Source organism: Apus apus, chromosome 2, assembly GCF_020740795.1.
Source record: "Apus apus isolate bApuApu2 chromosome 2, bApuApu2.pri.cur, whole genome shotgun sequence".
NCBI lineage: Eukaryota > Metazoa > Chordata > Aves > Apodiformes > Apodidae > Apus > Apus apus.
The window spans coordinates 78,363,133-78,389,858 of record NC_067283.1 but is presented as its reverse complement, the minus strand read 5'-3'; the positions used below and the strand labels follow the sequence as shown (position 1 = coordinate 78,389,858).

At 35.8% G+C, this 26,726-nt stretch overlaps 1 protein-coding gene across 4 annotated transcripts in view; it reads right to left on the bottom strand.

The window, feature by feature from the left end:
- LOC127380455 (cadherin-18) overlaps positions 1-26,726 on the bottom strand; it is a 265,704-nt gene that overhangs the window by 68,955 nt on the left and 170,023 nt on the right. For all 4 annotated transcript variants that reach the window (XM_051609377.1, XM_051609379.1, XM_051609380.1 and 1 more), the window contains exon 7: positions 6,412-6,579. In XM_051609377.1, the coding sequence (XP_051465337.1) occupies positions 6,412-6,579 (168 nt within the window). The remainder of the gene's footprint in view (positions 1-6,411; positions 6,580-26,726) is intronic.

The window sequence follows — 26,726 nt, the reverse complement described above, 5'->3', positions numbered from 1 at the left end:
TCCCCTGTTGTTTAAGATTTCCTAATATTATATTCTGGATTAACCCGTCTGTAGAGCCCCTCTACCCTCAAGCAGATCAACACTCCCATCCAATTTGGTGTCATTTGCACTTACTGATGAGGGTGCACTCAATTCCCTTGTCCAGATCATTGATAAAGATATTGAAGAGAACTGGCCCCAGTACTGAGCCCTGGGGAACAACACTTATGACTGGCCACCAGCTGGATTTAACTTCATGCACAACAACTCTGGGCCCAGCTGGTCAGCCAGTTTTTTACCAAGCAAAGCATATACCAGTCCAACCAGCAGCAAGTTTCTCCAGGAGAATGCTGTGGGAAACTGTCAAAAGCTTTACTAAAATCTACATCAACATCCACAGCCTTTCCCTCCTTCACTAAGTGGGTCACCTTGTCATGGAAAGAGACAAGTTAGTAAAGCAGAACATGCCTTTCAGACACCTGTGTTGACTGGGCCTGAGCACCTGGTTATCCTGCACGTGCCACATGATAGCACTCAAGATTATCTGCTCCATAATCTCTCCTGGCACCAAGGTCAGGCTAACACCTGTAGTTCCCCAGATCCTCCTTCTGGCCCTTCTTGTAGATGGTCGTCACATTTGCAAACCACCAGTCAAGCGGGATGTCCCAGGTTAGCCAAGATTGCTGATAAATGATAGAAAGTGGCTTGGTGAGCACTTCCACTCAGCTGCCTCAGTACTCTTGGGAGGATCCTATCTAGCCTCACAGACTTGTGTGTATGCGTAAGTGATGTAGCAGGTCACTATTTCTCCTTGGATTACGGGGACTTCATCCTGCTCCCCATTCCTGTCTTCCAGCTTAGGGAGCTGAATAATGTGAGAACAATTGTTCTTAATTCTAAAGACTGAAGAAAAAAAGGCAAAATCCTTATACGCTTTGAGACAAGTGTTCCCCATCTGCCACCAGCAACCTGGTGTAATGCAAACTGACCTGTGATTAAAAAAAAACAACAAACACAATTCTGCTCATGACACCAGGCTCCAAGCCAGCTATTGACCTGCTGGCTCTTCCTGTTCCTCTTTCTTCCCTCACCATTCCCTGCAACTGGAGGGATAGAGAAGAACACCAGTTGTGCTACTGATACCTTAACCAGTTGTTCCAAGGACCTAAAGTCTCTCTTGGTTGCCCTCAGAATTCTTGTAGCAACTTCATCACTGCCTACCTGAAAAATCAAAAACGGCTAATAATCTGATGGCTGTACCAGAATAGGAAGCTTTCTCCTCACATCTTTACCTGGGCCCCAGGGAGGCAGCAGACTTGCCTAGGAAGTGGGTCTGGTCTGCATACTGCACCTTGTGTTGCCTTCAGAAGAGGGTCTCCTGGAACTATGGCCCATCTTTTTGTATTATGGAGGCAGTTTTGATGCAGGACTCAGACCAACTTAACCTCAGTGACACCTCCAGGATGGATGAACCCCCATCCTCTTTGCTGTTCAGGGCCACTTGCAGAGCCTTGTGCCTGTTATGCCAGGGCACCTGGGAAGGTGGGAGTAGTCACCGAGGAGACATGCCTGCTGTGCTGAGCTGGAACTTATCACCATTTCCCCTATCTGTGTGCTGTCCTGTACTGGCATGAGAGCCGGGCACAGCCTGCGGCCTGACACCTGCGTGGCTGCGTGTTCCCACTGGGGCTCTGTCTGGAAAGCTGCATCAGTAATGCTGGGTGCAGAGTTTAGAGAGACCATGGCTTTCTGCTGGGTAGATGTCATCACTCCTTGGTTTAGCTGGTAGAGCTTCAGTGGCCACCCTGTGAGCCCTTCTGTGCCAACTTTCATGCCACACCTTTTCTGATGCACCATGCCCTGTTTTCCTGACCTGGTTGCTGGCTCTCATGTGAGCTGTGGGCTCCTGGCAGGTCTGTCGGCTCCCCCTGAGGATTCCCCAGTTTGGGAAATCCCCCTGTGCACTGTGCTGGAGTACTCCACTTCAGGTCATGCCGGCTCTGGAGCTGCTCGCCTCAACTGAGATATTTTGGTTCTGTGCAAATCTGGCTTTAAATCAACTTTCTAAATGTCCCTCTACCCTAATTTAAGGACTTACTAAAAGACTTAAGAATCTCTTCAGTAATAATTTATCCTTGGGGCTATTCAATTGCAGCACATTTTACCATTAGTATGTTACAGCTAGTAGCTATTGGAAATAGTGACAAAGGTAGTAAATGTTGTGGTGTGACATATGAAAAAAGGCATTCCTGTAATTATAATTTTAAGAATTCTTGTTAAATAAGCAACATTCCAATGTAGAACACTTTCCAGAATGAAATGCTTCTAGTACAACCTGAACACTGGATCATTGCTGGACTCATCATCATCACATAAATAACACAATGAATGGGAAACTAGATTACTAGGTATGAATTTACCAAGGTGCAGTTAACCAGATGTCAGCAATCTTAAGCCAAATCAGTTATCAAGTCCCTTTTTTTTTCTTTTTTTCCTGAGAACATACAATTCCTGTAATCATTGTAATTCAATTCTCCACAATAACTTTTAACCCTTGATCAATTTCAGTTAAATCTAACAAAAGGGAGGCATTATGGATTCTATAAGCCCCTTAACAATTACTGGTTGAACAGAGGAGAAAGACCTGCTAAAAGAAAGTCAGAGAAAATTCTACTTTACTCATCTCATTTGGTAGCAGCAAATGATCAATCAGCAGGCAGATAGTTCTGAACTGGTCACTAGAAGAAGATGGGACAGTAATACAGTACATAGCAGTGGGAGTGAGGGGATGCTGACTGCTACTGACGAGAATTGTAGGAACTAGATATGGAACTGAGGAAATGGAATGGACCATATCTGAGTATAAATTCTAAAATAAAATTAACAGATACCTTTGCACTTAATTAACTAATAAATTATTATAAGAAGGCTGGATAGTAGACACTTTACTGGCACAGAACAGAGTTAATGTACAGTTCTGGGATGTGAGCTTACTTTTTCAGAACTAACTGAAGTATTTTCATACAACATTCCTATTCAAACATGGCTCTGTACTTTTCATAAAACCATACAGTAAAAAGTGAGGCCAAACTATTTATACATAAACATAGCTTCACACTGTGTCTATATATTGCCCTGAAAAAAAACAAGGCTCAACAGTCAAGGTTTATAAAAATGGTTTAAGCCATTACTTGTATTTAAATTCCAACTTACCCTAAAGAACTGAGCTAGAGGTATCCAAAATCAAAATCTACAAATGTGGTATCAGGGAAATAATTTCCTTGTAAAATTAGACTCTAAACATAATAACTAAAGATCTCCTACACGTTGTCCAAGTTGTAATCATTAGTACTTGATGTACAAAACTTATCAGTGGAAGCATCTGCCTATTGTGATGATCTTGATGCAATCAGAATCTATTCATTCTAAACAAAGCAAAACATGTAGAATCTATTAATTCTACAATACCAGAGAGAATTAATGAAAGAAAAGTATACAAAAAATTCTGATGTAACTCAAGTCTGTTAAGTGTCATCAGTAGATGGAACATTTTCAATCAGATTACTGTAATAAATTGATGATTATGAAATCAGGGCCCTCAGCCATCAACTAAGTGGATCCATCAGTGGTAAAACTAATAAGAACTGAGAGATGCTGATTATTGAACAGCAAAAATCTTTCCATGAAAAACACTGTCTGTCAGCTTACATTAAAAAGATTGTTCATTTATAACTGGACTCTCTAAAGAAAGGAAATCTCTGGTAACGAAGAAGAAAAGGAGTAACAAAATAAATCAGTACAAGATCCACGGAAGTAATTGGTAGGCAAAATGTAGCTGAGGTTTCAGGTTATTCTCCTGAATTCACAATCCTGTGCCTACTCTTGGGATAAACTACTGTGTTTTGTAAGCAGAGTTTTTCAGCTATGTTTCCTATTCCAGAGAGTATTATTATCACTTCTTTCAGAATGGCAACCATCAGACTGATAAAATTATGCAGTAATGTTTCATATTCTTCCTCTGAGATTTTTTTATAGTTTGGAAAATTGTAGCTCTTATTTTAGTAATTTCTTTGAAAGAAAGTCATCTATGTTTAGAGTGAGTACAGAAAAAAAGCACAGTAAATTAATTTAAGCATATATATTTACAACCTCTATTTCTGAGTAGATTTTCAAAGTGTTTCTTTAAAGGGGACCAATCTTGCACACCCCTACTCCATACACATCCCCAATGAATACTGGTCTATCAAAGCCAGAAAGATCTTCTATCTACAGTAAAAAAAAAATAATAAAAACATCAATCAGATGAGCTTTCCAGTATGTTCTCAAACAAAGTACTCATACAGTTAGAGTCAGATTCAGAACTCACAAGTATGGCAATGGAGAAAAGGAAACTAACCAAGAGAGAGTCTGAGGTTTAGATGAGGCTCAGCCTGTTCAAAGGGTTATACACTTGATATATGAAGTTTTGGTTAGTACTTCCCTTGAATTCAGTTCTGCATGTGACAAGCCTCAGCAAGTCTCATTTAGCATTTTGTCTCATAAGGAAATTGAAGATAAATTTAACTGAAAACCATGGCATACAAAGAAAGCATAAGAAAAATAAACAACATCATTATTTCTGTTAGTGCAGTACTCGTGCATTACTGTAATAGTTCATGATGCTAAGATGGACTGATTTCCTATAATCTATACTTCTGTTTTGTATTACTAACACATAGCTACCATTCTTCCACAACGGGTTTGAGTTATACTTGTTGAAAAGGAGGAAAAAAGCAATGCTACAGTCGTAGCTGTGGTATACAAATCCTGTGTTTGGAAAGATAAAGCAAATGTTTGTATTCTATAAGACTTATTCTAGGATTAATCTTTTATGTTAAAAATGTTAAATGTTGTTTTTTTTTTTTACTTTGTTAAAATATGAGATTTCATTAATCTCATGAAATTAATGAAATTCATGAAATGCTGTTTTGTGGTTTACAGTGTTATTTTTTGCAATAATTAAAATCCATTAAAATATATAGAATATGAACATTTTGTATTTCTTCCAATCCAGATTAAGAAAAATATGTGTCAATGTACAGTTCTGCTTGCCAGTCAGCCTAATATTCTAACCTCCCATTCAGAAGAAAAGAGGCCAGTTCTTGAAACCTGATAATTAGGGATCCATCTGCCTCTAAATTTGCACAAAATTTAGGACATTTTTTTCCATGTTAACTATTTTAGATGTCATGTTTCTTCAAAGATATGCCTTACCTTCTGATTTCCAATAATTAGAAAGTATTAAATAAAGTGATGGATGCAATGATAATTTGGTAGAATGTAAAACCAAACATACTTTACTTAAGGCTCTGTTCCAAAGGCTTTATATTTGTATGTGTTTGTGATGTAAAGAAAAAAAAAAATAATAATAATTTCAACAACATTTTTAATGAGTCTTTGTACTGCTTCACCAGGTTTTACATAATGTGTATTGCCAGGGAGCTTTGTTTTTCCTCACAGTTTTGTGTTCTCTGTTATTGTTTATAAACCACATTCAAACAGCTTAATGCCTTTCTGGTGAACGTACCAACAGCTACTAGCCCATTGTGTTCTACAAGGTCTCATGCCATGTCTGAGTCCAGATCACAAGATTCTTACTTGCCTTGAGCTACTCTGCAGAGGAAAGCACATTTAGCTGTGCAATTATATTCCAGAAGGCTTAAAAAGGTTTTTTCATTTGAATTCAGAATTCCTACAAGAATCCATCTGCTGTGTCACATCAATGTACTAACAATGAGCTGGATAGAAATGAACTTCCTATAAATGGTTATGTTAAGATATTCTAAGAGTATTCTAGCATATACTTTTCCTAAATGCATGTCAGAACATTCATTTTGACATCAGCATTGACGATAATAAAGATGGACTCCAGCATAGCTCAACAGTGAGAAACAGCTTAGGATTTTACCACCTGTAATGTAAAAAGTGATATTAAAATTTTGCATGGACATAGAGAAAGAAACAAGAAAAAAAAAATGATAGATGTGTATGGAAGTGGCAAAGGCATGCTGTCTTCACTGCTTTACTGTGTTGCCTTTTGTTGTTGTCTACCACGAGAACAATGCTATTCACTTGTGGGATCAGAATGACACAGTTATTTCAACAGACATTCAAGAAAGAACTGGAGAATAACCCATGTAACACAAGAGTATTCCTTTGTCATTCGTCTCACTCTTACTGAGTTTTTAATTGAAATAAATCTTAACTGGTTTCAGTTGCCTAGCTATGCCACCTCTGTGCTTCATCTGAAAACACTGGAAAACCGAAAAATATTGCTGAATCCAAATACTTCTCTAGTAGTCTTTTACCCAAAAATTTGAATACTAACAGCTTCTTACTTCTCTGAAAATCAACATGATTTTCAATTCAATTATATGCTGAAATTGTACATACTCTGAGGAAACCTGGGTGGATTGTCGTTGACATCAGTAAGTGTGATATTTACAGTTGTTGACCCCGACAGCCCTCCGACCTGCCCAGCCATGTCTTTGGCTTGAATGACAACAGAATAATGCTCTCTGGCTTCCCTGTCCATGTTGTGCAAGGCAGTCCTGATGACTCCTGTGATGGAAAGAAGACAAACAAATGAAAGATCAGGATTAGATTGTTCTAGCAAGAGGAAAGGCTGGGTATAACCATTATTTTCAGGAAAGATGGGGCGTGGTAGATTTTCTGAAAATGCAAAGCTTTTCTACAATCAAAATAATCTGGCTTTAGTTGTCTGTATTTTTTTATATATAAATATATGTATGTATAAGATTGCTATATGCTGCTAGACAATCAACTTACTTGAAGATACAAAGAAATTAAAAAAATAAATATTAAACCAACTATTATATTAATAAAGAATTAATCCAACTTATATTACATTCCTAGCAAAAAGGTACATTGCCCAAATGCTAGTGTTTTCTCATACATTATAACTGTTTAAACAGCTACTTAAAGAGTGGGAAATGATACCCCACTGAAGAAGATATAATTTCCTTTTTAAGAAAAGTTAATTTCTGAATTAAAATATGACATATGTCTTAAAACTACCCAAAAGCTAAACTTTCTTATTTGACAAATCTCAAAAAACCTATGCTTGCCTACTTGACATGTCAATCACATACAATAATGTTCACAAGTGTGACTTACCTAGTACTTGTCTGTAAACTGAAAGATAAATTATCATTGTTTTTACTACAGTATAGAAATAAAACTAAAATGGACTGATCCTAAATTTCTGTCTATTATTAGTCATCACCATCAAGAAGTTAGTAAAAATTAGTCAATCACACATGTAGAAACAAAAATTACACCAAAGAAGGAAGAGTCAACTCTGCGGGCTTAATTTCAGCTATGGGACATTTTTCATTGATGATGATCCCTGTAAATTAGCTTCTGCTAATTTCTTTGGTCACAGGCTGGCAGAAACCTCATGGAGTTCAATAAAGAGAAACTTTAAATTCTGTGCCAGAGAACCAGTACATGCTGTGGACAGACTAGCTGGGAAGCAGCTTTTCAGAAAAGGATCTAGGGGTTCCTCAAGTTAGACAGAAGACAGCAATGTGCCTGCAGCGAAGAAGTTCAACAGCATCCCAGGATGCATTTTGAAAAGAGTTCCCAAGAAGTCAAGGGAAGGGATCCTTCTCTACTCATTACTAGTGAAGCCACATCTGGATTGCTGGGTCCAGTTCTGGGCTCACCAGTACATAAAAGACATTGACAAATTGGAGCAAGTGGCACAGAAATAAACAGGCATGTGAAATGCTAGACTTATTATAATTACTTTTTTTTAAAAAAAACAAATGTTTAGCAGAAATTGACTTTGAACTCACTAGCAAGAAAACATACAATACTATGACCAAATATTGTTTCTGGGTAAATTTTAAACATATATCTAATAGCCATTACTACAAAGCAGTTTTAGAAGAAAAGACTTGCACTTCCAGACAACTTGTTCTACAGCATGATTTTCAAGGGGTTTGATTCCCACACACTCAGATGATGCAAAATTCATTTCCAGAACACTACTTTTTTTGGATTTCAAAATTATTGTATTTGTATTTCTTCAGTAAAACCATTTAGCTATTATTACATATGAAATGGAAAATTTCATGTAGCTCATATAGTTGTTTCCATTCTATTCTGTAAACAAATCACACATAAAGAAGTGGAACTATCCACAAAGAATATTACTTTAAAGTATCCATGAATATTCAGAATTATTTTAACACAGTTTTGCATTATAAGTTTCTATTCATCAAGCTGACTAAAAATAGTATGCCAGTCTGTTATAGTTTATCAGTGTATTTTTCCCTTAAATGGTACTATTATAAACAGACTTTTTTTCCACAAATTTCACCACGATATACTGAAATTAACTACAATTTATGCACATCATAACAGAAATGCATGGATACATTTGGATGAAAGGAACTGATAGAACTGAAATATGACATTTCATCAAAATCAATATGATTCATTAAATCTGGCACTATGGTTCTCAAAATTCATTTTACTGACAAATAGGAAGATAGAAAAGCTTTAAAATTAAAAATGTCCTGCTTTGACATTTTTCAAATAAATTGCTTTAGTTTTTCACATTGAAACTGAATGTATTGGATCAATTAATGTTTATGTATATGCATGAAGGGAGTTTTATTTTTAAAAAACCTTCTATTTTAATTTGAAACAGACCACATTTGTGTTGTTTCTGTGTTTTCTGTATTTTCTATGTCTAAAAACACATCTGTGTTATGTACAATACTTACAAATACACTAGTCACATATTTAAACTAATTTAAAAAACCTAAAAATTCCTCTGAGAAACAATTACTTTTGTCTTCCTTTTTGCTTCAAGGGGTATGGTGCTGAATCAATGCTTGTAGACAGTTAGTAAGGACTTATGGATGACTAATCATTTGATCTCTCATATTTGCATCAAATGCTTCTTTTCTGAAAACCGAGTAAAGGAAAATGGGCAAGTTTTTAATTCCAAAACTTGTATCCAAAGTTTAGAATAAAAAAACCCTGGGTTTTAGCTTGGAATACACTGAAGAACAGGAACTAAAGAGTAACTCTCTATTTTCTTGGTTGTATACACATACATGTATTCTAAAATTATATCATCAGTGTGATGTATGTAACTACAGTGAGGACCCTAATCACAGAATCACAGAATGTTAGGAGTTGGAAGGGACCTCTGGAGGGAACCTGCCAGAGCAGGTTCACCTAGAGCAGATTGAACTGGATGGCATCCAGGTCAGTTTTTAATTTCTCTAGAGATGGAGACTCCACAACCACAACACTCAGGACAGCCTGTTCTGGTGTTCTGCCACCCTCAAAGTAAAAAAGGTTTTCCTCATGTTTAGATAGAACTTCCTATGTTCAAGTTTGTGCCCATTACTTCTTGTCCTGTCATTGGGCACCACTGAAAAAAGACTGGTTCCATCCTCCTTACACCAACCTGTTAAGTATTTATAAGCATTTACAAGATCCCCTCCTCAGTCTGCTCTTCTTCAGACCAAAAAGACACAAGTCCCTCCATCTTTCCTCATAAGAGAGATGTTCTAGTCTTCTAATCTTCTTCGTAGCCCTTTGCTGTACCCTCTCCAGCAGTTCCTTGTCTTTCTTGAACTGGGGAGCCCAGAACTGGACACAGTACTCCAGGTGAGGTCTCACCTGGGCAGAGTACGGTGGGAGGATAACCTGCTTCAACCTGCTGGGCACACTCTTCTTAATGTACCTCAGGATGCCATTGGCTTTCTTGGCCTTAAGGGCATGTTGCTGGCTTGTGGTCATCCTGTCATCCACCAGAGCTCCCAGGTCTTTTTCCACAGAGCTGCTTTACACCAGCTCAGTCCCTAATCTATACTGATACATTAGGTTATTCCTTCCTAGGTGTAGCACACTACACTTGGCTTTGTTGAATTTCCTAAGGTTTCTCTCTGTCCAGCTCTAGAGCCTGTCCAAGTCACACTGGTTCCCTTCTGGTGTGTCAGCTACTCCTCCCAGTTTTGTGTCATCAACATCCTTGCTGAGGGTACACTCTATCCCTTCATACAGAACATTCATATGATGAATATACTGAACAGGACTGGACCCAGTACTGACCCCTGGGGAACACCACTTTTTAAGGACCTCCAACTAGACTCTATGCCACTAATTACAACTCTCTGACCTCTACCTTTCAGCCAATTTTCAATCCATCCCACTGTCCATTCATCTAACCCACACTTCCTAAACCTTCCTATGAGGATGCTGCGGGAGACGTTGTCAAAAGCCTTGCTGAACTCAAGGTAGACAATCTTGACAATGCTCTAGCCTTGTCACTAGCAGCTTCACTAACTATTCTGGCAATATAACACTAAAATCATACATAATTGCGAATTTCTCTAATGAGCTCAAGAGGTGTAAGGAGAACTCTCTTGGTTGCCTTTACCAATAAGATTATATTAAATGTTCCTGTCATTATTTTTAAAGTAGGAATTGCCCCTAAGTATCTTCAGTATAATTGACAGGGGCTCCTATACATCCCACAAGAAGACCGAAAGTTCATATTTAGGAAGACATCTCCCTGTCTAAGACAGTGAGGAGAGAAACTAAAAAAGAAAACTGTCACAAGCTTTTTAAATTTAAACATAGCTTTAATTTTGCCTCATATTTGTTAGGCAGTACTGTCATCCTGTTAACTGAGTACTTTTGAGCTATGTTTCCAGTATTTATTCACCTTTACTAAGAAAGGACAGCAAGAAAAAAAAATGCAAGATGTAGATATCATTACAGGGACACTTCATCTTGTTTCTTGCATTAAATGAGAATTTCTACAGAATTTTCACTGCTATGTCAAAAAAAATGTGTAGAAAATGTTGAATTTTAGATGTATTGGAATGGCCTGCTGAGTTTAGTCATACCTATTTCCATCTTAAATTATTTGAGATGTGATTTTCCACATGGAAGGCTCTCCAAGAAAACACTTTTCTTCTAGCTTCTTTTCTAAGTTTATTCAACTCTAAATCACACGAATTTTTTTTTAATTTTTTTTTTTTTTTTTCCCTCTGACTATTTCTAGTCTTGGAAAGCACATTTTCCAACAGGATTTTTTTTTTTTTCCCTTGACCAGAAGGATAACCAGAAACCTACCAACATTACAGATGAGATTTTATCACCACCTTTTCTAATTAAAACTTTTTTCCCTACACATTACATCACCCTAGTGATTAATCTATGATTGATTAATATACCCAGGTAATTCTCCTCCAATGGCACTTCCAAATTAATGAGACCAGAGTTACTGTAGAGATATATCTCAAGCTGAAAGGCTCACAGAGTCCAACTCCCTGCTCCTCACAGGACTAACCAAAACTAAATATGGCTAAAAGAACCACCCAGATAGTCTTAGAATTAGTCCTGCAATATGGCCTTTAATATACTATACTATAGGCAGAGCTGCTGAATGCCTTCTTTGCCTCTGTCTTTACTCCTGCAGGCTTTCCCCATGAGCCCCAGTTTCATATAGCCCCAGAAGAAGTCAAGATAAAGGAGGAGTTTGCCAAGGTAGATGAGGATTGGGTTAGGGATCAGTTGAGTAATCTGGACATCCATAAATCGATGGGTCCGGATGAAATGCATCCAAGGGTGCTGAGGGAGCTGGCGGAGGTCATTGCTAGTCCACTCTCCATCATCTTCGGTAAGTCATGGGTAACAGGAGAGGTGCCTGAGGACTGGAGGATAGCAAATGTCACTCCAGTCTACAAGAAGGGCAAGAAGGAGGACCCGGGTAACTATAGACTGGTCAGCCTCACCTCCATCCCTGGACAGGTGATGGAACAACTTGTCCTTGGCACTATCTCTAGGCATATCAGGCACATGGGGCTCATCAAGAGCAGTCAGCATGGTTTTATCAAGGGTAAATCATGTTTGACTAACCTCATAGCCTTCTATGAGGAAATTACTAGGTGGATAGATGATGGTAGAGCGGTGGATGTGGTCTATCTTGATTTCAGTAAAGCATTTGACACAGTCTCCCACAGCATCCTTGTAGATATGTTGATCAAGTATGGGTTTGATAATCAGGCAGTGAGGTGGATCAAGAACTGGTTGAAAGGAAGAAGTCAGAGAGTTGTAGTCAATGGGGCAGAATCTGGTTGGAGGTGTGTGACTAGTGGAGTCCCTCAGGGGTCGGTACTGGGACCGGTGTTGTTCAACATCTTCATCAACGACCTGGATGAGGATATAGAATGTACCCTCAGCAAGTTTGCTGATGACACCAAGCTGGGAGGAGTGGCTGACACACCAGAAGGCTGTGCTGCCATTCAGAGAGACCTAGACAGGCTGGAGACTTGGGCGGGGAAAAACCTGATGAAGTTCAACAAGGGCAAGTGTAGAGTTTTGCATTTGGGGAAGAAAAATGCCATGTACCAGTACAGGTTGGGGGCTGACCTGCTGAAGAGCAGTGTGGGTGAAAGGGATCTGGGGGTCCTGGTAGACAGGAGGATGACCATGAGCCAGCAGTGTGCCCTTGTGGCTAAGAAGGCCAATGGCATCCTGGGGTGTATTAGAAAGGGTGTGGTTAGTAGGTTAAGAGAAGTTCTCCTCCTATTCTGCCTTGGTGAGGCTGCATCTGGAGTATTGTGTCCAGTTCTGGGCCCCTCAGTTCAAGAAGGACAGGGAACTGCTGGAAAGAGTCCAGCGCAGAGCCACAAAGATGATGAAGGGAGTGGAACATCTCCCTTATGAGGAAAGGCTGAGGGAGCTGGGTCTCTTTAGCTTGGAGAAGAGGAGGCTGAGGGGTGACCTCATCAATGTTTACAAATACGTAAAGGGTGAGTGTCAAGAAGACGGAGCTAAGCTTTTTTCAGTGATGACCAGTGATAGGACACGGAGTAATGGATACAAATTGGAGCATAGGAGGTTTAAGGTGAATATCAGAAATTTTTTTTTTACTGTGAGAGTGACAGAGCACTGGAACAGGCTGCCCAGAGAGGTTGTGGAGTCTTCTTCACTGGAGACATTCAAAACCTGCCTGGATGCCTTCCTGTGTGATGTACTCTAGGTGACCCTGCTCTGGCAGGGGGGTTGGACTAGATGATCTTTCGAGGTCCCTTCCAACCCCTATGATTCTATGATTCTATGATTCTATGATTCTATGATTCTATGATTCTATGATTCTATGATTCTATACTATACTATACTATACTATACTATACTATACTGTACTATACTATACTATTAAATTTCATGATGTTTTTCTTGCTCTTCCCTTCAAAGACATAAGCTTCCATTGCACTGACAATTCCTCATATCTTTTTGCAATCAGGAAATTTCTTCATGACAGTCCTGAACGTATTCTCAAAACATCAGACAAAACTGGCCGAGAAGAACATTGAGATGAAAGATAGATGCATCTACTACTGTGGATAGTTCCTCTTCTTTCCTTGTACCCAACACCTCTGGATTTGAGAAAGCCCTGAATACGTTTATTTTTGACAAGTTTTAGTTCCCTCTCCACTCAAGACTCTGAATTCATTCCTGATACTGAACTGCCTATAATTTATTTTTTCCCCAAGTTTTCTTTAAAATAATTCTATGCTCTGCACCATCTGACAATGTGGTTTTTTGTATTTTTTTTTTTTTAGCATTCTGTGAATAATCATTTTAATTACATGCAAAAGGTGGTATTACAGAAGGCTCAACAGTAACTGAGACTGTAAAAATCAAGACTTAGTAAATCAACTGCAGACCATTATCAAGAAAAAGTCTGTCACAGACAATTGCCTAACTATGTATATCAAAGTATCTAACTATGTACTTCCGTGTTGGTCCGATATGCTTTAAGTAATTTATCTTATTACTTGTACAAAATAAGAGCTTATTTTTGGTTCAGTAACCACTGCAGAATTTCTTCAGCTCTGTCTTACAGCTTACTCCTGCATAATGTGTGAACAGAGCCTTCCCAAAATAAACTATGGCTCATTTTAACATTTTGAGCTGAAAGGTTTTCCATCTAGTGGGGAAGGAAAAAAAAAAAAAAGCAGCTACACTTTAATGTCAAAATAATCTGTCATGGACAAGTTAATTTTTATTTTATTTATTTTTAGTTTTCATTCTGCTGTTGAATCACGAACCTGGTGACTAGAGATTTTATGAAGGGCCAGTAGGATATGCTGAATCCCCCATATTCTAATTGCTTATATTGATGTCTTATCATGATCATAACCACCAAATGGTTCAAATATAATTTTAAATATCTATGTAATAACTAATTAAATATGTTATTTTACTTATTACTGAGGGAAGTGAACTTTTGCAGATGGTAATTTCATTAATATTTTTACTTTGTGAATGAAAGCTCTATTTTTATCACAGCTTTGCTTTAGGATATAGTTAGTTTATTTTATTGTAACTTAATAACTTGAATATATTGCATATATTCAAATACATTTAAAAATCTAATAGTATTCTACCTTGAAAAAATTAGACAAATCCCTTTTAAGAGAAAAAAGTATAGTTTTTGCAATTTTTGCATTTTAAGACAAGCCCTGAGCAAGCAAAAGACAGCAGATGCTTTTTTTTTTTTTTTTTTAATTAAAACTTCAAAAATTACTTCCAATTTAGAACTCCCATTAGGCTTTAACTTGGATTTGTGATTTAATTCAAACTATAGCTGTAAACAAAATAGGCAATACAGAGATCATGGCCATACTTCACATTCTGAATGCTTCTATAAATAGATGTTTTTAAATCTAGGCCTTTGAGTCAGATCTGGTCTATATAGATAACTAGATATTTTGTTCCTTTACAGGAAGAATTTGCTGCCATGCTGCATCCCATAAAGCAGAAAAAATGCTCTAATGTACCATATGCAATTGCTGAAAATAAAAGAAATATCTATTATAGAAATACCATTGTAAGTGGCCAGCCTATTTAAGCAGGAAGCTGTCATTTTCCTTCTTGCCAATAGTTAAAGCATATGTATATTGATGCCACTTTTGCCATCTCTATTTCAGTTAGCATGGTATGCAGTTTTTACAGTACATTTCTCTCAGCCTCATGTAGGCTGCTTTAATCAGCAGGACATTATTATCAGGGATGTTTTTCCACTGAAGTGTTGTACTTGTCCCATTGCTGCTACTTTCAAATCACTATGCTGTGGAAGAAATAATTTCTGGATTTATTAGTAGTGGATTATTGGTTTATTCCACTGTGATTTTTGTCATTCCTGTAAACATCAGCTTTTCACTTTGGCCTAGACATCCGCATCAAACTTCTCAGGTAAGAGCATTTAAATAAAACTGACTTTTTTTCATGCAGATCTCATTATCTACTCACAATACAAACTCTTTGAACAAACTTATATTTGGTGTGACTTTATATGGTTGTAAAGATACAAGAGTCTTTTCATTTGCTTTGTTGAGCTGTACAGACATGGTTGTGCTGTCTGAGGACCCCTGTGGACGTTGGACCAGAAACCTGAGTTTACATGCATGACTACAGTGATACCTGGCAGGCTGTACAGCTGCAACTTGAAGTACTGGGTATAAATATTTTTCTCCATGTTTAAAAGTAGCAAAGAAGAGTTAATCACAGTGAGTAAAATAGTTGTTAGACTGTAGTATAGTATAGATGGGATGGAAATATGTTTTAACAGCAACAGTCAGAGGAACAGTATTAAGTGTTGTTGTCATTACTATGACAAAGTATAAGGCAGAGTCACTACATTAAGTTGGGTTCAGTAAGACCACCAGACCTCCAATAGAACTCAGGCCATTAAAGTGAAGTACCACTGTACCGAACCCGGCAGTTTAACTTTGCCTAAAGTGCATCCTTCTGAAAGCATGTGTCCTGGTCAAACCATGACAGCATATCCTTTTGAACTGAAGTGATGAAGAAGTAGAAAATACCACCTATTTCCTTGACTAAAAATTCCAGTTATTAATCATAATGTCAAAACTCTGTCCTTAATTTGGTAGTGTGCACTTTCAATCTCAAAACATTGACTATTGTTACCCTCCTTCTGTTAATGCTGGTTAGTTACTGTATAGTAACTGTTAGTTACCAGTATTTCTCCTTGTAAAGGTACTGTTATATTCTTATGAATCTAACCTTTCTGACAAACTAAATAGCAAAAAAACTTTTCAATGTAAAACCTTTTCTCCCCCAATGTTACTTGCTCTTTTTATCTTTCCAAGACTTTGTAAAAATACAAATAAAATTAAGATGGATATTTCAATAATACTAACATCACCATCACCCTCAACCTCTGACATAAATTTAACTTTTTTAATCTTCTAATTACATATAAGTAATCTACTTATGGGTTGTATCAAGCTTTTTTTTTTTTTTTTGCTCATTACTGCTTTGAGAACTCTATTTTGAGCTGCTTTACTCATAGTTTACAGAGCTATGGTCCTCCTGGATACAGTCCAATCCACTTCAGTTCCACTTGTAGGGCTTTGCATTTATTGCATTGAGTGGCACAAGTTATCAAACAATCTGGGTTATTTATACAGAATGCATGGTTCTTATCTTCATTCACCATTCTGTCATTTTTGTGTCATTCAAAGATTTTATCAGCAATAGTCTTACATTTACTTTTACTCCATGCAGAAAGAAGCTGCATAGTGTTGGTTTTACAGTGATCCTTGTAGAGTTCTGGAAGACTGTGTGCCTTTCATGATGATTCTTCCTTGATGACATTTTTTTTACTACCTCCCAGGTAGCCAGCTCATAGCCATTTAATATATATGCTTTATTTCTATTACTTATCATTATCTATTTAACTAGAATGGCCTGTGACATGGCAGTTATCTTTTTTAATATAGCTTAGAATTTCATAAAATAAATAAACCTGATTTCTTTACCATGACCTGTTTCCCAGAAAAACACATGGAAAGGCATTACTACTATTTCTGCTTTTTTACTGGCTAATTTATTTCTCAGCTCCTTTATTTTTATTTTCCTTTTTTCCAGCCTAAATTTTCCAGTCTAATGTTACAGAATCTCTTTTGGTTTTCCTTTTAGAAAACTAACACACATTTGCATTGTGCAAATTTCCTTTTCTACTTCCTTTATTCCGGAAGAATATATCATCCTGCGCGGTTTTAGGACTGGGCAGTAATTATAGTTCTCCATTAATATAATCTTGTTTCTAGGAAGAGTCAACATTTCAGGTTGAAAAATAGGAATATTCTGCCTTTTTTTTTTTTTTTTATGTGCAAATTCTGAAAAGAGTTCATAAAGGAGCTAATTCCTCCATTTTCAGATATTGTTTATTGGTATTTTATGTCCTGAAAAAGTGTGCATTGTTTCTTTTTAAGTATAAATTTTCAGACAGCAAAATAGAATCAAACATTCTTTCAAAAAAATCCCGTATCTGAGTAGTTTTTGCTTCTCCTAAAACTGTTTCTCCATTATTGAAGATTTAATTTTTTACTACACAAACCCCTTGGACATGAGGTATGGAGGACTAGAAGAAATCCTTAAAGACAGACTTCAACTTGAATAAAAGTACTCCTGTGTCCAGTAGCAACATGCCACTAGTAGTTTTCTGCATAAGTGTGCATAATGAAATAATTCTATTTATAACAGAAAACACTTTCATGGTTTACAACTGACTCGTGATTTCCTTGGAATTTAATCTGAGTTAGTGGCATATCTGAAGTTCAGATCAGAGTTCTGAAGAAACATATTGCTAAGAGGAAACAAGGCTAAATGGTCACATTCTCCAACTTAAACAATACAGGGGTCAAACCGTTTTGTTTCAGTTAATGCAGTAGGTATGAAACTTAGGTAAAGCAGTGTGAAGTCAGCCTACACAAGTATGATGCTTCTGCTGTGCTGAAATTTATTTTCCTGTTTTGAAAATTCAGTTTAAAAGTTATTTTAAAACCAAAGAAGAATCTGTACCTTAATTAATGATGGAAAAAAAAAAAATAATAATAATTGCCCAAAGCTGTTAACAAGTAACTGCTGGTTGTATAATTAAATAGTTAAAGTATTATGTTCAAGGTAATTATGAAATACACCTAGATGCAGATATACATGACTATCAGACAACTTAATGCTGCTTAGACGTGAAGGACTTCTCCATAACAAATTACTTGTCAAGTAGACAACCAGAGGAATCAAGTGAATTATATGAGTGTGAAAATAAAGCAAGGGAAAAGAATGCCAGAAGGAAGGAAATAACTCATCAAGTTAAGGCTCAAACAGGACAGATGTCTTTGGATATAAGCTTCTTAGAAATGCATTTAATCCTTGGTGACAAGGAACAATCTTAGAACATGAGATGAACAAAGCAATTAAGTAAAAGGAAAACACATTCAGTAACACCTGAATATAGTAGATGGGAATTAAGTAAAGGAATCTTCTCAAAAGAAATCCCATTTGACAATAAAGAGCTTAAAACGATCTTAAAACTAGCTACTTATATTCAGAGGCTTGGAAATATCCTTCTCTGAAACTAGAATTAGTATTAACTCCTGTATCAAACACTGTTTCTTGTAATGTCACTTACCTTTCAGCCTGTATAAAAAGGTCTTTATAGTTTGAATAAAAATTACAAAATAATAGAGAGTTGAAGGTTAAAACTGCTAATATTTCACTCATAATCCAAAGCTGCTTTTTACTGCCTTCCTGATGGAAAGAAAAATAATGATGGACTCACAGACTTGGCTCATATTTATCCCCTACTATTAATGAGTTAGACTTGTATACAAATTAATTTAAAGTATTTGTCTTTAATAAATTCATTATAATGTATCTAAATAAAAAAGTTGAGATAATGTACATAGTTGCCTATTATGTTGAATACTACTAAGATTCCTTTTCAAAGCAGATCACCTTGATAAGAAGGACAAGAAGAGAGACAATATTTGTAGGTATGACAAAAAAACTTTCAAATAGGGTTAAAATGGTGTCTGACTAATTAAAAAACTGAATGCAGTACATAATCTCGGAAAGAGTCCACATTTAGACAAAATTTTATGTGCTGACTAATTTAATTACAACTGACAAACACGGCCTGGACATATGATGCAGATTATCCATTACTAAGAAAGGTTCCTTATCCAATAGACTGAGAGTTTACATGGTAATTGTGTTCTTTTCTTCCTGTCATACTTATTCATTACATAGATGAGCATCCCACTTCACTGCAATGCTTCACTGACCCATGCATAACATGTGAAGGACCTTCTAACAGTATAATATAATTTATAAGTAGTTGCTATAAGTCATCTAGAGTGCAACCTTAGTCAGCATTTAAGTATGCTTGTTTGTAAAGTGCAAATGAAATACGAGACTAGAGTCAATATGGACACGCAAAACACTTTTTTTTCATGGATCCTGGTACTTGAATTACAATGTAACCATTTCTGCTTCATGTCTTAAGATAATGGCCATGTAAGCTAACGTCCCTTCAAAACAAAATCATTAAATTAAAAAAATCAGTAAAATACCATCAGTAAAAATTCTTCATTTTGGAGGATGCTTTAGTGCTAGATTAAAAAATATTAATCAGGAGAAATGTAGAAATTCATTGAATGCTTAGGACTTGTAACAAAATACCTGTCTATTCTCACAAAAAAGAAGCAAAACCAAACCAAACCAAACCCAAACAAACCAACAAAAAAAACAACTCTTAGTTCATATTCCACATAGGAGAAAAAATGTCTAAGAGCATTCTGGGTAAATAGAGCACTGACTAAGTAATCACAGCACATCACAGATAATGATTTTTGAATTAAGAAAATGTATCTGTGATAGCAATAAGCATGCCACAGTTTTCATAAATGACTGACACACACACAAAAAAATGATGTGGTTATACAGATAAAATTTAAAGAAATCCTACAATAAAACTGTAGACCTATGCATTCTCAAATGTCATTTTCTTTCTTAGACTGAAAACCCACAAAATCTTTGTCTATTAGATTACATAATAGGTAGCCATTGACTTTTGTTGAGTTTTAATCAGGACTTATTGACTTGAGTTAGATATTGATCCTGCCAGAGAAAAGATAAATCTGTACCTAGAGATACAATACATTTTACAGTTGGCTGAACACAGAGTCTGTGTTGTTCCATTGTTACAAGTGCACTTCTATCAAGAAAATAAATACTGAACTAGTGAAGTGGAGAAGCTTCTTGAAAACAGGCACTCCCACATTACAATAAATTAAAAAGCATCACAATAAGGTATCAGAAAACATTAAATATTACAACACCATAACAAGGCACAATGTTATAAAGTTGTTTATCATTTTTACTTGACTGAACATATTATTCTCTAAGTTATCCAGCCTCTGCTAGATGCATTAGCATTGAACACCTCTTGATTTGAAACTGAAGCTTGCCTGCATTTGAAATTATTCTGAATTTCAACAAAGCTCACATTTGAAAATAAACCAGCTCACTCTTAAATACTCTTACTGGAGCAAGACTTATTTAGCAATAACTCCACAAGCATTTTCTCATCAGCCTTGGGAAAACCAGGGAAAACTTTCTCACGGATCACATCCACAATGAGGAAAATTCTCCAAGTTTATGAGCCAAGTCACAAATGCCACAAATATTTTTATTTATTTATTTTTATTACAAACCTCTACATTTGGTACTGTAAAGATAAAAAAGGAAACAAAAAAATCAAAAGATCCTCTTTCCTTTACTTCTTCCTTCCTATCATTCTCTTCTACAATCACTGAAAAATGTTTTTGTTTTGTACTTTTAAGTTTCCAGTTTTCCTTGAGAAGATAAGGAAACCTAGCAACTTAGAACTTGATTTCCTTGATCAATCAGCAACAAGCTTAATAAACTACAATAATCTACATGACCCCTTCTGAAGAACACAACACTTATATAACTGAATAACAAATGCACAAATGAACTCAAGCTCAGTTTAGATAAACTAAACCACCCAAATTTAATTAAAGATTAAGTGAGCCTGTGAAACTGGAATCTTTCCAGTGTCTCAAACTTATATACAATTTGCAATTTTGCATTGGCAACATAACATACTGCAGTGTTTCAAACCTGCACTGAGCCAACATCTGTTGTTTAAATCTACAAAATTTACAGAAGGAACTTCTTACTGACTGGAATGACATGCCAAAATTTTAGAAGATATTATTGAAAGCAAGTATTGAAAAATAGTATGACCAAAGATGAAAAGTTGAAATACAGGGTATTTTACAGATAGAAATATTATAAAAAGGTAAAATGTAAAAAAAAATATGAAATAAAGATGCTTGCAAAATTCCACCTAGCTTTTTAAAATAAAGTTTTCCTAAAAATGATATTTTCAATTTGTTTGTTTGTCTGATTAATTAACTTCTGATCTATAAAGGAAAATAAACAGACCAACAGCGTTGTCATAGAACTTCTTCCCGTCTTTAGGGTTCTATCTAGTGCAAATACTTGCCTTATGTGGGCCTGGAATGAACAAAAAAGTGGACTTTGGTATGTCCTGTTCTTCTTAAAGACCATATATGTTTCTAAAACTATCTCTATTTTCTCCACTCCTCATTAAAAAACCTTAGTAGAATAATACAGACAACAGATAACAGAACTACCTTGATTTACAATTTGGTACAAAGAGTCAATAATTGTTTGCCAAAAGTATGTTCCAACTAATTATCTGAAGATTCATTCAAATGTATTCAAATGTATTCAAATGAAGCTGTGAAATGATCACTGAAAAATAAACTTTCAAGAAAAAGAGGCAAAGCTGTCTTACTTAACACGGTTGACCTTAAATTTAAATATTACTGTACCTTTCAAATGTGAATGACAAATAAAAAAGAAATTATTCAGACTTCTGTTAATATTTAAGAGAAGTAAGACTGCTTTAAAAATGCATAAGGACGTAGGCTGCCTATTTAAAGCCTAATCCTTTGATTTGCTTAAGTACTTATCCAAGGACTAAATGGTTTTTCTTGACTTAATTGTTTCAGAAAATTATGTCACAGGCCATACAAAAATCCTCCATTTCTAATTATTATGACAAAATAAAATAAAGATTCAGAGCAGCATACCAGTTTTCAATCTGAATGTCTTTCACCATTTTTCTTAAAACAAATAAACACAGAAACTTATTATTTTTGCATATGGCTGTAGAGGAAGACTTTCCCCTAAATATAATCTTCTATAGCAAACACTGTGTATAGCTCAGTTTTCCGCATCTGCAGAATGACCTGAGGTAACAAGAAACAGTACAGCTGAAGCAATTTACATGTACCTACACATGTGGTGGCTGATAAGCAAATAAATAAATAAATAAATAGTGCATTTAATCTCATGTACCAGGCACGAACATATAAACATCTCTGATACCAAGCCAAATATAAGGAATCATAATCAGAATGAACAGGAGCTTTTTCCGTGCAGAAAATATAGTAAATATGGCTTGTCATGTTTTGAACTGTCACGTGTTTTTCTTTTCCACTATTCTAAGATCTTCATAAAGTACATATATGATGCACGTGAGCAGGAGCTCATATTGTTGATCTTGATCTGGTATAAATCAACATACTTCAAATAAAGATAATCAAGCAATGCTGATTTACATTGGTAAAGAATCTTATTTCTATTTTTAGGCAAAAAGCTTCTTACCATGATTAGGCCTAAACTGTCAATCTAGTAATCTAGTTGATGAGTTTTCACTCTGCAAGTGTTAATTGTGAGGACAGCCTGTATCAGGGAAGACTTACATGAGCTAGGTTGCTGTTACAACTCCTGAGAGTGGTCAATAATTACACTTTTTTTAATATATGAATTTTTTCTAAAATAACATCTGAAAATTAAATTATATCTTTGTAAATCTGTGTGTTAAGGTCAGGAATAGAAACACAGACTGCATGCTTATTTGGGCCAGTTGCTTCCTCTTAGGAGCAGGCAATTCAAGTCAAATCTCTCTACCTCTACTTACAAACCACACTTCTTTCATGTTTAAATTTTAGACTGTCCAGAGTCCTTTAGCATTCTGTCTTACTGCTGAAAGCCCAGTATGAAACACCAATCAAAGTGGTGTTCCAATATACAAGAAGCAATAATTATAGAAGGAGACTTTGTAAGAAATGTATGTCTGCTAATGAAACTCCAGAGGAGAAATTTAGAACAGCATCTTCTGAGACAAGCTGTAAATTAACTGAAAGTGGGAGTGTAACTAAAAGAAGATTTTTACTCCCTAAAGCTCAGCAAATTTAAATTAACCCAAACATTGACAACTTCATAGGTCCAAGTCAGGAAACACCTACAAAGAACAATGTATCTGCTGGAGCTAGTATAGTTACTTGCAAAATGTAGTTGTAGCTCTCAGGAAAGTGAAAACTAAAATGAAGCATGCATATTTTAAAGTATTTCGTATCTGAATAAACAATATGGCTATTTTTTGCTTTATTTGAGTAGATCTGTTGGTTTTGTTAAGAAAACATAACTTCCAACATATAATTTACAAGAAAGTGGCAACGGTGCATAGTAGCTGCTTTGGTATTAGTAGAGTTTGCCCATTTTTGTCAATCATTCCTTCTTAATTTTGATTAGGACTTCTTTTACACTTTTAAAACTCAATTTTGGCAAGGACTATTTTCCTGTAAATAGGAAAATTGCCAGCTTGACCTCAGAGGATCTAATATCCTGATAAATCCTTTTTAATACTTTGAAGACTTTGTAAAAAGTTGTATTCTGATTGTTATGTCTATGAGACTGAACATTCAAAACATATTTTGACATGCATAAAACTTTTGCATATTGATCCGTTACAGTAGCACAATTATCTCTTAGGGTTTTTTATTAGCTGTGTTGCAGAAGTCATTTACAGAAAGACTGGAGAACAGATTTTTCTTACTCTTTCTAGCAGATTGCATTTACCAAATGGACAAGGACACACATATCCTCAGAATCTTAAGATGATTTAATATTTTACATATATATAGTTTGTTAAGAACACAGCTATATTGTTGTTCTTTGAACAAATTAATGTGTTCTTTTTTTTCATGAACAAGGTATTAAAAGTTTCTAAAACTGTCTCAAGGCATTAGATCTTCTATTATTGGTCTAATTATGAAAATTAAAACCAAAGTTTTTTTTACACAATAGCAAGACAATATGAATAAAAGGTGTAATTTTTAAACAAAATTGGCTGAAAACAGTAACTTAAAAACATGGTTTGCAATTATATGTGCCCACTTATCCCTGAGAAATCATACTTAGGACTGAGCAATGATATTTCAAAGCACTGAATTCACCAATAGATATTTTTATATCTAAAAAACTGACTTTCAGAATTCCCGATCAGTGACAAGTGGCATTTATAACCTGGGACTTCACTGTAACTGGGGACTGAATGAATACCCATTGAAGACCTAGGGCTTCAGTGAGTGCTAGATGAACTATTCGCTGCAAGTGTTTCTGGTCCAGATCTCCTTCCAATTTTTATATGCAGTACAGTCATCATGCACAGTAAATACTTAGCAATAATTAGAAAGCAGCCTTGGCCAGCTGAGTCCAAAGCAGCCTGCTTGACCCATATCTATTCTCCCTTTGCATTTTCAAGCTTTAGAAAGGTGCTGCTCAGAGTATGTCTGCTGCAGATCATACACAGAATACAATTACATCTTGATTTCAGGAAAAGTGCTGAGAGATACACAATGTATCCCCTTGCAAATGCTGTGGTTTTAGCTCTGTGAGTCTTACAACTTCTCATTATTTATTTGAGCTTTACACATTTAACACAGAAGGAAACTTTTTTTAAAGTAATCCCAATTCCACAGAAGTGCTCCTAGAGACATTTTTAAAGCTCTAGGAAAGAACTGAAGACATGTTTGTGTGTACAGTCCTGCATAAGCGACATAAATGCTCATAAATTTGTCAATATGTTTTGTTTTGTTTTGTTTTGTTTTAAGATTATTCTTACTATAAAGCCAGATAAAAATAATCAGTTGTCAGCATCTGGGATTTAAGAATTAAATATGTATTCTATAATGGTACAAAGAGCCTCTTGGTAATTATAGATGTTTACTGAGTTTATTGAGTGCAATATTCAAAGGAACGTACTGGGCAAAAAGTAAGAAAATATATTAAGAACTTAACCTTCCCTGAATTCCAGAGCTTTATTTGAGTCCTTCCATGAGCAATGATCCACAGACTGGAGTTCTGTTTCTTTCAGAGGATTCATATCTGAAGTAGAACTAATAGCCTGTGGATGCATGGCTATAAGTTTCAAAAAAAAATCAGTTACACACACAAACTATTCTACCAGTACTCATCTATGACCACCTGCCAAAACTTCCAGCTTAGCTTTAAGAAGTGTTTCAGAGCCCTAGTGAAACTTCCCATTAAACTATTTCCAGTTTTACTTCTCCTGGCAACTGTATTCTGATTGTTTAGCAATTTCCAGTACAGAACATAATAATGTGAAGATTGTCTGCTTCTAAAGATTACTCTCTGTGGAGGGACCTTTGTGGTCTCTGACACTAAACACAAACTCCTTATGCAAAAGCATGAGAATCTCCTAATTTTTCAATGTGTATTTGAAGAACAAGCACAATTCCCAACAGCTGGACATCAAAAGAGAATCCTCAACATGAAATATTACAAATAATCTAGATAATTTAACAAGGACTGTAATGTAAAGAAGCATAATGTAATGTTATTTTTGAAAAGACTCCAGAAGTAATTGCTTGAAATGGTTAGGAAAAACATCAACAACTCTGGTAATCATGTTGTCTGACTAGGCTTGGTATACCAGAGCAGGCAGTATAAAGCACAAAATGTGAATACTGCATTTGAAAAGTGAAGGTAAACTGAGACCTGCTTGCCAAGTCCTCCATATAGATACAATTTATTCCTCTGGAAAGGCACTTCAGAAAACCTGTATCATAATCTTGTCAGCAACTTCTGTATTACTTTTCCTTCTGTAAAATATTTTTTGAAACTGCCAGCATTGCAATTATTACCTTAAGTGTGAACAGTTGCAACAGTTTTTTGACTTGTGCTTCATTATTATGGAAACACCTTCTCTTCATGGTGAAAAACAGAAAACAAAACAATGCATCATTATGCTATATATATATATTTATTTTTTTTTTTTTAATGGGCAGATCAAGCTAAATAATGCCTTCTGATGTTCTAGAAGTGCTTATGCAGATGCTTAAGATTTTTGATCAACTTTCAGTGTTCTTCAGCTTTACTCTGAGCAATTCTGAATAATTTCAAGAAATCCACTGAAATATTCTGAAACACTAGCATAGTTTTTTCTTTGTTGAATACCTTTCTCTTCCTTTTGAATTGTGGAAAGAGAGGTTATGAAAGGAACACATTTATCACATGATATTCTAGCCTTCAATGAAAATCTTGCAGTGAAAACAATGTTGCATGACTAAACCAAAAACTTAGGGAAAAAAAGGAACATATATCTTATCAGGGCTGTCACCCATCCTGTTTTGTGGGTTTTTTTCCCAGGTATGTTCTGCATACTTGTCTGAAATTTTATGCAGGCAAGCTTTAAGAATTCTGCAAGTTTCCCAAATGCACAGCAAATCTAACCCGCTAATGCTTCTAGTAGGATGTCCTATACATTTTGCTTCGTATTTTTTGTTAGGGGCAAATCCTTCTTGACCAACCCAGTGGCTTTCTACAATGGAGTGACTGCATCAATGGACGAGGGAAGACCTACAGATGTCATTTGGAATTCTTTGACACAGTCCCCCACAACATCCTTCTCT